Raw genomic sequence first — 12,307 nt, forward strand, 5'->3', positions numbered from 1 at the left:
TTCTGGAAGAGGGCAGATGGCCAGCAAACCTGGGATGTTAGAAAAGCAGCAGTGGGATGAATTAAGCCAAGGGCCCTAATTGGCTCTGAATTGGACCCCAACACTTTATCCTTTAGTTTGGAATGTTTCTCACCCTGGCATTTTGAATAAAAGAAGCTCTCCCTAAACCTAATGTCAAGAGACAAATCTTGTCCTTTCATTTCTCAAGTCCTTTGCTCAGATAGTGGCTGCCTCAACACCAACAATTCTGGAACAATAAAGACACCAAAAATCAGTATTCCTTTCAGGCCACCCACAGAGTCTCTAACACACAAAACCACTTTTTTTTTTTTTTTTTTTACTTTTCTTTGATTTAAAAAAAGGGGGATGGAAGAGAAAGAAGGGTGCTTAGCAAAAGGGAAAAAAGAGAAAGAGAGATAAAAAAAAAAGAAGGGTGGGGGGACACCAAAGACCCCTGGCCATCAAATACTTACCACTTGTTTCTGTTTGAGGGGCTTGACACAGAAGGTTCCATCAGTGTGCTGAAATGAAAAAGGACACTTATGACCAGGAAGGAGGGGCAATAAGGCACCAGGTGTTCTCGTTATTCCTCTCAATTACACTTGCGGCGATTACAGACTCCTCATACCCCCAGGGCCTTCCAAGTACCCAGTCGGACCCTTCCACGTTAAGAAGAGGAAACCAAGGCTTTGGGAGCTGCAGGTTATGCAAGTTGGCAGCAGGGCTGGAACTAGACCCAAACGGAAGGAGTCCCCCGCAGGGGCCCCTGGCCTCCGAGCCGGACTCATCCTGCTGTGCTCAGGCAGCCAGCAAACAGGACTGCACATAGCCCCGCACAGTTAAATGTAATAAAATAAGGCCCTGTAAAGTTACTCACCTTTTCAAAAGTGCCCAGCAGTACATGGCAATGGCCAAAATACTCTGAAAAAAACAAAAAAATAAAGGCATAGGGATGAAGAAGAGAGCCCAACATCACACCATGATGCCCGTTTACCTTCCCGGATTCCCTGCAACTGGCAAACTAATGCTCTGGGCTGTCAGGAGAAGGGGTGCATTCTTAACCCAGTGCTGCTCTAGTCAGTCTGAGGAGACTGCCTGCTGGGACCCCACAGAGAGGGCATGTTGGTCCAGGGCCACAGTGGCTGCCAGGCCTGTGCACCACAAAAGGGCAACGTGTACAGCAAAAGAAGACAGAAGGTGCCATTACCATCTCCTTCATCCACCACGGCGTGGACCACTAAAGGGTAAACCTCTCGATCCAGATCAAATCCAAGCTGAAGACAAAGAAGAGGGATAAAAAAGAAAAAAGACGTAACATGTTGAAATGGCACAGTAGTCCACCAGAGAGGGAGGTGTCGTCAAGAAGCATTAATTTCATCTCTGCTCTCACTCATCAACCTCGTGACCAACTAAGTCTGTTTAATGGAGGCCACCGTTTCTAAAGCCTCGTGGCTATAAAGCCCTCTAACTTGAAGGTTCATTTCTTTGAACGCAGCTTTTTTCAAGTATCTGAGGTGAATGGGCTACTTGGGAGCAGAAAAATGAATGACATTAGGTCCATCTGCTTAAGGGCACGAAGGGGAGCATGGCCTCCAAGCATCCAGGCAGCCCAGGCACTGCTGGCCGCAGTCCTGATGAGGCCTTAGGCCACTCTAGGTCTCCATGAGGAACCTGCTCCTGTGCTTCCTCCCAGCAGCCTGTCACCTCGTCCAGGGGGCAGCTCACCTCCTCCTCTGCCCACTCCGAGGGGTCCACGGTGTGGGAGGGCAAGCAGAACTGCTGACACACCCCTCGCTTGTAGTGCACCGTCTCCGACTGGAGGCTGTTGTCTCTGGGGATGTAGCTGTTGAGCAAAGAGGGAAAGCAAAGCAAAAGTCAGCATCTAGTCCAGATGGATGGGCTGTTTCCTCTGTCCCATGCCTGGTCCCAATATCAACAGGCTCTAGGTATAGAGAAGAAAAGGAAAGAAAATATTTCCTTTATAATCCGTTTCCTTTGCTCTTGCTTGGTCAGGCCGCTAAACTTATCTATTCAACCCATATATCCACAGAAACGTAGCTTAATAGATTTTTTTAAAAATAGTATCTCGATGAAATGAAAGGTTCTGCTGCCATCTGCCACAGCACAAGATGGCACGATTTGAAGGGGAAAGGTGAGGAGGTGGGGGTCTGCAGAAGAAAATCCAAATTCAGGAGCCAGATCTCACCTGGTGGTAAAAAAGGTTTTCTTCCATGGGTGAGTGTGGAAGGTGTGGACTCTCACACATCTGGGAAGGATGTGGCTCCCCTGGGCTCTTGTTCTTACCTGGCAATCCCATTCTGGAACTCTTCCGTGGCCTGATAGTAGATGGTGATGGCCACCCGAGCATCAGTGTCAAAGGTGAACTCCACGTTGTAGTGGACTTTAGCTCTGCTGGCGTCTTCTCCAGGGGTCTTCACTTCCTCGGCACACCTAGAGAACCACAAAGACTCAGCATTTTGGGGATTGCAAATCGGTATTTTTAAATTCATCTTTTTATTTTTTTTTAAGATTTTATTTGTTCATTCATGAGAGACAGAGAGAGAGAGAGAGAGAGAGACGCAGAGGCACAGGCAGAGAGAGAAGCAGGCTCCCTGCAGGGAGTCAGATGTGGGACTTGATTCCAGGACCCTGAATCACGCCCTGAGCCAAAGGCAGAGGTTCAATGGCTGAGCCACCCCGGTGTCCCATATCTCTATTTAAAAAAAAAAGATTTTAAAAATTTATTTGAGAAAAAGAACGATAATGAGCAGGAAGGAGGGGCAGAGGGAGAGACAGAGAGAGAAGCAAATGCCCTGTTGAGCAGGGAGCCCAACATGAGGCTCGAGCCCAGGATTCAGAGATTACGCCCTGGGCGGAAGGCAGACACTTAACCAAATGAGCCACCCAAGTGCCCTCTCTCTCTCTCTCTCCTTTTTCTAACTTGATTCATTGTGAGCTTCTCTCCATGGCCACAGGCTTAGGCCTACATCTTCATTCCAAATGATGGCCAAATACCTCAGGACCACTACTGTGGAGCATTTAGGTGGTATCTGATAACTTCGAGGAGCTACAATGAACACTTGTACATTGGTCGGAGCTTGCCCCCCCCCCCCATTATCAGAGTTACTAATCATAGTTTACCTAGTTTCCACAAGGCTTGTCACAAAACCAGCAGGCCCCTTCCTCTTCCTCCTCTTAAGAGACCATCTCTACCTCTTTTAGCTGCTCATTTTGGCATTTACCTGCATGTTTCTATAGAACATGCTTGGATGATTCTTGACTTTTCAGTTTCAGGCATTATCCACTGACTTTCTACCATGGGAGCCAAGATTTCTTTCTCTTTCACCACGCTGCCTCATATAACTACCCCCCACCCCACTCTACCCCAGCGAATCATGAGCTACATCATGATTCTGGTAGTTCATGTTTGTGTCTGCATTACTGCGATTATATTAATGTGATTTCCAGCTTAGCCACAGAGTAATCTCTGATTATTTTTATTTTCCTACATCAGTTTTTCTTGGGATTTTATGCTCATTTCCTTTCTCAGTTGCTCAGTTTTCTGTGTCCTTTCTCACTGATCTAAACCCTAGCCCTCAGTTGGCTGGTTAAATCTCTCTGTGTTCAGAGGTTCTGGGTGCTCTGTACATTTAGTCTTCTTGCAGAGGTCCCCTCCAGACCCCAGGCACTCTCTCCCTGCACACAGCCGCCCAGAGCCACCCTCTCCTGTTACCCTGGGGAGTCCTACCTCTTTCCTGCATCTCCTGTCTTCTTCCTCATGATACACTTTCATTGTGGCTGGGCCCCCCTTCCACTAGCCTCCTGGAAAAGGATTTGTTGGAGGGATAAATTTTTTGAGAGATTTTATTCTATAGTCACACTGCATTGAAAATTTGGTTGAAAAAAAAAAAAAGAAAATTTGGTTGAGTAAAGAGTTCCGGGTTATAAATACTTCTAAAAGGCCATTTGAAAGTACTGCTACATTATCTCTCAGCTTCTAGTGTTGCTCTCAAGAAGCTATTCCAATTGCTGGTCCTGTTTTCCTTTGATGTAAGATGTCCACCTTATCCATTGAGGTGGGCATTCCAGTGGTCCTTGCAATTTAGAAACTCAGGCCCTCTGGTTCTGGGAAATTTTCTTAAAATTAGTTATGTCATTAATGATGACTTCCTTCCTTCTATATTCTCTATTCTCTTTCTAGAATCATTAGTTGGATGTGGGGCTTTGTACATAGGTACTCTATTCTTTCTATCTTTCCTTTTCTGTTTTCTGTATCTCAACCTTTTCACCCCACTTTCTGGAATATTTCAACTTTTCCTTCTCCACCCTATTGACTTTTTCATTTCTGCTACCATGTTCTTAATTTCTGAGTCTTTTTTCCCTCTGTTGATTTGTACTGCCACTTGCCACTATCTTTCATGTATAGGCATCCTTACACATCTAAGAATCCTTGGTTGTCTGCTCATATGTAAGAAATTTAAAACCCCAGAGTCGCCTGGGTGGCTCAGTCGCTTGAGTGTCTTACTCTTGGTTTTGTCTCAGGTCATGCATGATCTTGGGGTCCTGGGATGAGCCCTGTGTTGGGCTCTGCACTCAGCAGGGAATCTCCTTCTCCATCTCCCTCTACTCCTCCCCCTGCTTGCATGCTCTCTCTCTCTCCCAAATAAACAAAATAAAATCTTTTAAAAAAGAAATTTAAAACCCCTGATTGGAACTCTGCGTGCATGGCGTGGTATGGGGACCCTGGGCTTCCGTAGGGTCTTTGGAGGAATCTTCAAGGCCCATCTCTTTGGTCTTCCCATCTAGGAGGCTCCAATTCCTCAGAGACAGCGTTCCTCTCTTTGGATGAGGGCCTGGGGAGACAGGCTGGAAGGTTCAGCATCCAGTGTACCTGGATTTTTAGTGTACCCCCCTTTTAGTACTGAGATCAACCTTAGCTGTACCTGGGTCCCCCAAGTTCAGAATCTCTGTTTTAACTTTTCCATTGAAACTCATCTGTCAGGGGATCCCTGGGTGGCTCAGTGGTTTAGTGCGTGCCTTCTGCCCAGGGCGTGATCCTGGAGTCCCGGGATAGAGTCCCACATTGGGCTCCTTGCATGGAGCCTGCTTCTCCCTCTGCCTGTGTCTCTGCCTGTGTCTCTCTTTCTCTTTGTGTGTGTGTGTGTCTCTCATGAATAAATAAAGAAAATCTTTAAAAAAAAAAAAAAGAAAGAAAATCATCTGCCAGCCTTCCATTGGGGTGTAGGGAGGGCAGCTCTGGCTGTGCGGCCTAAAGGAGGGGATCTGATGGCCTCCTCAAAAGGCTTCCTGCCAATCCTCTTCATTTTAGCCATCCACTTTGGCGTCCAGAGGTCCTGATACTGCCAATTCCTGAGCCTTTGGGGCAACAGTTTAGCTGGGTGACTCTTGGCTTTTCCTTCTGCTTGCTCAGGATTCTGACTCCAGGGTCTGCTAGGTTATTTAACACTTGCCTTTGTTCTAGTCCCTAAACCACATTGGTGCAGCTCCTTTCCCATCTCCCCAGTTCTTCTGGATTGATGCTTTTAGTGGCTTTTTCTGGAAGCAAAAGATGTTCAATCCTCCATCTTTACCTGGAAATCTATGGATCAGAATCTACCCTATTCCCATAATCTCAGAAAAACAGAGCAAGAACACCATTCACTCTAACAGTTATTGAATAGCAGGTGTTTTTCCTATTATCTTGTTGAATTCTGACCATGGCCATGAAAGGTGAAGTGTGGTGTCGCTCTCTACAGATGGGAAACTTGAAGCTCGGGACTTATGTGAGCATGGTGCTTGCAGAGCTGGGAAGGAAGCTTGTTTTCGGCTTCCAGGTGGGGTTCTGCTGGCTCTCTGCTGGAGCTGTGGCCAGGCTGCCAGGCTCAGAGGCCAGGGCCAGGGCCTCTCTGCAGCTCAGGCCTTTGAGCCATAGCTATCAGGCCATGTGTGATTAAAGAAACAAGGTGCATAGAGTGACCTCAGGAGCCTCAATCCATTCTGCTGCCACAGGGACTGCCCCAGGGAGAGGGAACTACCCTAGGGAGGGGCGGGGGTTAGTGCCAGCTGCAGGCTGCTCCTTGGTAGAGCACCTCCATGGCCGCCTGGTCCCCAGAGCAGAATCCAGGGCTAGGGGAATAGTTGGAAAAGCAGTCAAAAACTTCTGCTTTGACAAATGAAATATAAAAGTTAAGAAGAAATACAGAAAGTAAATCAGTGGTTACTTAGGTCTGGAAGAGGGTTTCAGGGAAAATGTGGAGTCATCACTAATGAGTTTATGATCTCTTTTAAGGGTGATAAAAATGTTCTCAATTTCTTTTTTTTAAGATTTTATTATTTATTTATGAGAGACACACAGATAGAGAGAGAGAGAGAGAGGCAGAGACATAGGCAGAGGGAGAAGCAGGCTCCATGCAGGAAGCCTGATGTGGAACTCGATCCCAGGACTCCAGGATCACATCCTCAGTTGAAGGCAGACACTCAACCACTGAGCCACCCAGGTGTCCCAAAATGTTCTCAATTCCAATGGTAGTGATGATTGCACAACTCTGAATATATTAAAAACCACTGAATTGTACACTTTAAATGAGTGAATTGTACAGTATGTAAGTTGTATCTTAAAAGTATTAAAACAATGTGCAGAGAGAAGTAAACTTCCTAATGCAAATAGGACTGACCTATACAGGCATAAAATGGACTCAGAGTCATCTTCCTTGTCCATTTAGAAATATTTGGGACCTGTGATTTGCCCTAGCCAAATCTGTCTTCCCAGGGGATCAATGAGCACATTAGCAGACTGGTGTACTATCTGGAGGGCAACCTCGGTGTCAAAATTACACTATTTTAGAGCCTACACAGGGAATGCAAGTGTTGATAATAATATTGATGATGATGATTAACCAACCAGCAGAAAGCACAAGTTCCTCAGAGGGAGGACACATGAGGTAATAAGTAAACATAACAATAAAAATAAGGACTTTATATTCCAACTTCAAATATCCCATTTTTCCCTAGGCTTGCTGAAGCGTCTGCAAGATTTACTTTTTCCCTCAATAATTCTTCTTTTTTTAAAAAAAATCATAAAACAAGGATAATAAGGACTGCTTCCAGGAAAGGGAAAAGTCCTTCACAAACACAGATGCCAAGTTTTGAATAATCTAGATGTGGGAAGATCTAAACTCCATGGACGGGCGGGGGGTGGGGGGGAGTAGCGGGGGGCTGCTCCATCAGTGCCAAGGCAGGTCACATCCCTGAAGCCCGGAGGATCAGACTCCAGACTCTGGGTCTGCCAGGAACGGCTTCCCATGTCTCTGGGTCTTGTACCCAGAACCTGGCCCAAGCTCCGCCCCGGTGGGAACTTACTTTACAAGTCTTAGTGTGTCCTTCCGGATGTTGATCAGGCTTCTCAGAGTCTTCACGGGTTCTTGGGGCGGCGGGGCAGCATAGGGAAACTGTCAGAAACAAAGTGGGAGAAGGTAGTGTGTTTAGAGACCAGTCACTGTTCCCCGCTGGTACCAAGCTTCATGGCTGACAAAGAAGAGCCTTCTGAAGTTAGATGGGAAGGCACCACACTCTCTTAAGTGAGGACACTGGGACCCGACATGTTAAGTGAATTTGCTCAAGGTCACAGCCAGTGGCAGAATGGGGGATTCGTTATGGCATCAAGAGGGCTAGATTTATCTGCTTTCTCCATTATGGGCAGCTTATTTGAGTCAGCATTCAAAATGTGGATAACTAATAAAAACTCCTACTGAAGTTCCAAATACCAAAGGACACACTGTGGCCGAGTTAATCACAAAAGGCTTTTCCATCTGACCTGAGACAACAGGGAGCCAAGACCCGCAAGGGTTTTCCTTCAGTGAAGCCACATGGTGTCTTCGGAATTTAGGAACTGCAAATAAAAGAGAACCCCATCATGTGTACAGAGCTGAGGCTGCAAACAGTGAAGAACAAATTTTCCCTGCAGCTGGTTATATAAAGCAGAGTTCTTGAAAATGTGAGCCAGGAGCTATTTTGAGGTCATCAAAGGTTTATGGTCGTCTGCCGTTTCCCTTACGTTTTCACTCTTTCCCCATTGAGATGTGGAGTTCTGCATGATGATAATGAGATAAGGAAGGGGACATAGTACAAAATTTAAGTGGGGGCTTTCAGACACTTAAGAACGATTTTAAATGCCGCCAGTATTGTTCTAGTGTTATCTGGACAATGAACATTCTTTACACATAATTTACAGAAAACCCACCCACCAGTCTTTGTAGCTTGGCAAAACTGCAGTACTCCTAGCTCTAGAAGAGTCTACCTCCTAGTGCTGGGATCAGAAAATAGGACACCCACATGATACTCTAATTGCGCCTTCATAGATTTTTGCTGAATATGGTTCTTTTTCTTGGGAAACGTAATTTAACCTATGGTACATCTGATTTTATGTATTCAGTATGATTGCTGATAATTCCCTTGTATGAATGTGACCCTTAAGCACATACATTCAGTCTACCTTATGAGCATTGGCATTTCTAATTACAAAGCAATATATGTTCGAGCAAAAAATCTGAAAAACACACAAAAAATACAAATCAGCCACAATTTCACCGCTCAGCAATACCAAGTTAATACTGCAGAATGTATCTCTTCCGATAGGTGTCCATCCCCTCATCCATCCATCCATCCATCCAGCTACTCACCTACCCTTCTCTGTATCTAGGCACGGTTTCAAACTGTGCCCACTATTTTACGTTCTTTCTCGCTTAGAAAGATGTGGTAAACGTTTCAAGAGTCTACAATCTGGCAATAGGACTATACACATTAGAGAAAGGAGCATACTTTATTTAATTAATTCCATAGTATTCAATGTTTTCCATTAGTTTTACTCTTTTTTAAAATTTTTGTTTTTTGGGTTTTTTTTTTGGGGGGGGGTTGTTTGTTTTTGTTTTTTGCCGATACAAATGTTATGGTGAGTGCCTTGTCCCGACATTTCTGCGTGCTTATTTGATTACTTCCTTAGGACAAATTCCTAGAAGCGGAATTACTGGATCAAAGAGTAAGCATATTTTTAAGACTTTAAAAAATATTTTGCCAAATTGTTCTCCAGAAAGCTGATTCCAATTTTGCTCTCCCACTGGCAGCATATGAGGAGGCTTTTCTATAGGAAAGCTACAATTCTAGTTCAGATCCACTCTGTGGCCCATTTCCCCACACCCCACTTCCCTAGGCTGTCACACTAAAGGAATTTAAAACAATTTTAAAATAAGCTTAAGCAAAAAGTAATTAGGCAAGAAAATCCGACACAAATGCTAGCCTATTCTAAAGCCAAAATAAATGACTTTGGGATTAAAATTTTTTTCTGGAGTAGCAAAGTTAATCATATTCATTTCCACAGGTACTTGGGAGTTATCCATAACTCCTACCTGAGTTTTTTTTTAAAAAAGGCAATTCTTCCTTCATTCTTCACCCTTTTCCCCCCAAAGAGAAAAATAGAAGGAAAATGAAAAAGAAAGATGAGTGTTCCTCATCTTCCACTTAGAATAATCCCAGAGTCTCAATTCTCTGTCAGAAAGGAACTGACCTCAAAGGTTTGGTCCAGTAGTCCCTGAGCAGTCCAAACTTTATTCTCTGCCTGCTAGTCTTTACCTAAAGCCTGTCTTCATTCTGAAAATTGAAACAGAATTCCAGAAACTGCTTTTAGGATCCTTCATGAGGTTGTTCAGTTATGTACTCCAGAATGGTATCTGAGAAATGGGAAGGAGTTCCATTAGGCCACCTTGAACTTGAAGCAAGAAGTCAGGATATGCCTTACAGAAGGCTTGGCGGCCTTCCTCCATCTGTGGGCCTGGTGGCATGTTTTGTACTATACAGAAAAGGCCATTTCTTCTCATTGACTGGCCTGGTTGTGCCAGAGTACTTGTCTCTAAGAGAAAACACTCTGGCCCTTCCTTGTCACCACTCACTCACTAACTCAGTGGATGTTTACAGAGTATCTACTATGTGCCAGGATCAGGCTGGGTTCTTTAGATAAACATTTCTAAAAAATTTTTACTTAATTGTGGCAAAATACACATAATACAAAAATTTTCACCCTCACCACTTTAAGCACACAGTTCAGTGGCCTTAAGTACATTCATATGTCATGCTACCATCACCACCACCCATCTCCAGTTTAGACACATTCTTTTGGGGCACCTGGGTGGCTCAGTCAGTCAAAAGTCTGCCTTTGGCTCAGGTTATGATCCTGGGATCCTGGGATTGAGCCCCATGTCTGGCTCCCTGCTCAGTGGGGAGTCTGTGTCTTCCTCTGTATCTGCTCTCTCTCAAACAAACAAACAAACAAACAAATAAAATCTTTAAAATAAATAAATAAATACATTCGTATTTAATATGCTTAACACTAAAAACATGCATACAAGATTGTCAGGTCCTTGAGGAACTAAAAAATATGTTGGTTGATTAGACAAATGAAGAGTATCAGTATTAACATCCTTATTTTGCAGATAAAGAAACTGAATTCATTATATTTGTGTAATTATTGAAGATCCAGGGCTATTGAGTAGTAGCATTAGGATTTGAACCCAGAATCAGGAGTTGACTCCAAAGCCACATTCATTACCTTGCAGCTGTCTCAGCTAGTGAGAGGCAAATCTACAGGCTGCTCTGAGCCCCGGAGAACTCTACGAGCCCAAGTAGAGTGTAGAGTCTGACAGTCGTAAACACTTGCTGCAAAAGATATCAAATCCTGTTCAGGTTCTGGAAGCTAGTCGAGACTCTGGATTATATTCTTTTGCTTAGCCAGCACTACATACAAAAGCTACCTAATGCCACACTCCTTTTAAATTTCAACAGGAGTATCTAAGGTCTTAGAGAAAAGCTTTCTTGGAGCACAGCATGACAAAATCCTTTTGTTTGCAAGATCTAATGGCACCTGCAGAAGGCATGAACATACATCCGCAGTAAGGCAGTGCCAGAGAACATTTCCAGCAGCAGAAGCAGCCACTGTTCACCTGCTGCCCAAGGTGCTCAAATGCGTGGCACTGACAATAATTTCTAGAACACAGTGGTTTCTCCTCTAAACTATTTTCAAAGAACAAAGATGTGTACCCATGCATTCAACACTCTCACTTTGCCCTGAATCTCGTGCTGGGCCTGGGATTCAGTGAAGGACTGGGCTCACCCTCTCCTGGTTCTGTCTGTAGGGGGACCAGAGCTATGACTCAGGTACAGCACTCTCTTAGGACTGACCTGCCATGTCTGTACTGAAAATAGCCCAAATCTCAGAATCATTGAATTCCCAAACACCTCAAGTCCAGGAGTAAAGAAAAGGTCAGCCAAATGAACTCTTTCAATGGGCCCCAGGGAACTCCCCATCGAGATTCTGAGTGAATACTGACCAAGTTCCTCTTTGGCCTTTTATCCTAGCGCTCATCAGTTTCCTTTTACTCTTGCCTGACACTGGTCAAGTGCCACCTAGTGACCAAATGAGGAACTGCCAGCTTAGACTGAACGGAAGAAGTGTGGCTGAGTGTGGCTGTGTGTGTACACACACATACAAAATATATGTATAGACACATATATGTGCATATATATATCAACCATATAGCCTAGATTATTTTAAACCATTCTAATTTCAAACATTTTGTTAAACTACCCCAACAGAGTGCACTCACATTTTGTTGTAGAAAATATGGTCACAATGCATATGAGGTCATATCTTATTTTAGTTGCAAATGATTGGGCAATTTCCAGTAGTCTATAAAAAGGACTATAGTCACTCAGAAACATAATTAATTAACTTGAATAAAAAGTGTTTTTGTAAAAATATAATTTGCTAACATTTGCTATTAGCTTCAGGCCTAGCCATATGTGCACAGCATCCTAAATTTGGCCGTCGGGGGCTCTTTGGCATTGGCTACTGTGTCTTTTTGCATGCTTCCATCATTTTTTAGCACTTTCTTACTTTCTAGCACCACAAGATATTCCCATTAATCTTATGTTTTTCTCCAATCCCTGGAATCGATTATGTCTCCAAAGAACCCTGTTTTTGTTTTTTCAGAGAAGTCTACTTCATACCATTATGTATTCACTAATCTTTCACTAATGGTCTGTTTCTAGTTTTCACTATTAGAAATAATGATGCCATGAACATTCCTTGAAGGGAATCTTAATAGGAAAAAAGGGGAAAAAATAGGAGAAAGAAGGGTGGAGGAGAAAAACAAATTAAAATGCACTAATTCAGTTTTTACTTAGGAAAGAAAATGCCCCAAATGCCAAATCTCTGCTTCCAAAGAGAAAGGATATTATTTTAGAGAATCTATAATTAAAA

The 12,307-nt window shown here is 43.8% G+C and overlaps 1 protein-coding gene across 6 annotated transcripts in view; it reads right to left on the reverse strand.

The window, feature by feature from the left end:
- The window catches only part of RNF157 (ring finger protein 157), a 78,815-nt gene that overhangs the window by 20,790 nt on the left and 45,718 nt on the right, over window positions 1–12,307 (reverse strand). For all 6 annotated transcript variants that reach the window (XR_005983195.1, XR_005983196.1, XR_005983197.1 and 3 more), the window contains exons 3-8: window positions 7,360–7,448; window positions 2,305–2,451; window positions 1,726–1,843; window positions 1,208–1,274; window positions 878–921; window positions 474–521 (exon numbers count right to left, since the gene is read on the reverse strand). Coding sequence is in view for 3 of the 6 variants with exons in the window: in XM_041726232.1 (XP_041582166.1) it covers window positions 474–521; window positions 878–921; window positions 1,208–1,274; window positions 1,726–1,843; window positions 2,305–2,451; window positions 7,360–7,448 (513 nt within the window). In the remaining 3 variants the exon portion in view is untranslated. The remainder of the gene's footprint in view (window positions 1–473; window positions 522–877; window positions 922–1,207; window positions 1,275–1,725; window positions 1,844–2,304; window positions 2,452–7,359; window positions 7,449–12,307) is intronic.

The sequence above is a fragment of the Vulpes lagopus genome, chromosome 12 (genome assembly GCF_018345385.1).
Source record: "Vulpes lagopus strain Blue_001 chromosome 12, ASM1834538v1, whole genome shotgun sequence".
Classification (NCBI taxonomy): domain Eukaryota; kingdom Metazoa; phylum Chordata; class Mammalia; order Carnivora; family Canidae; genus Vulpes; species Vulpes lagopus.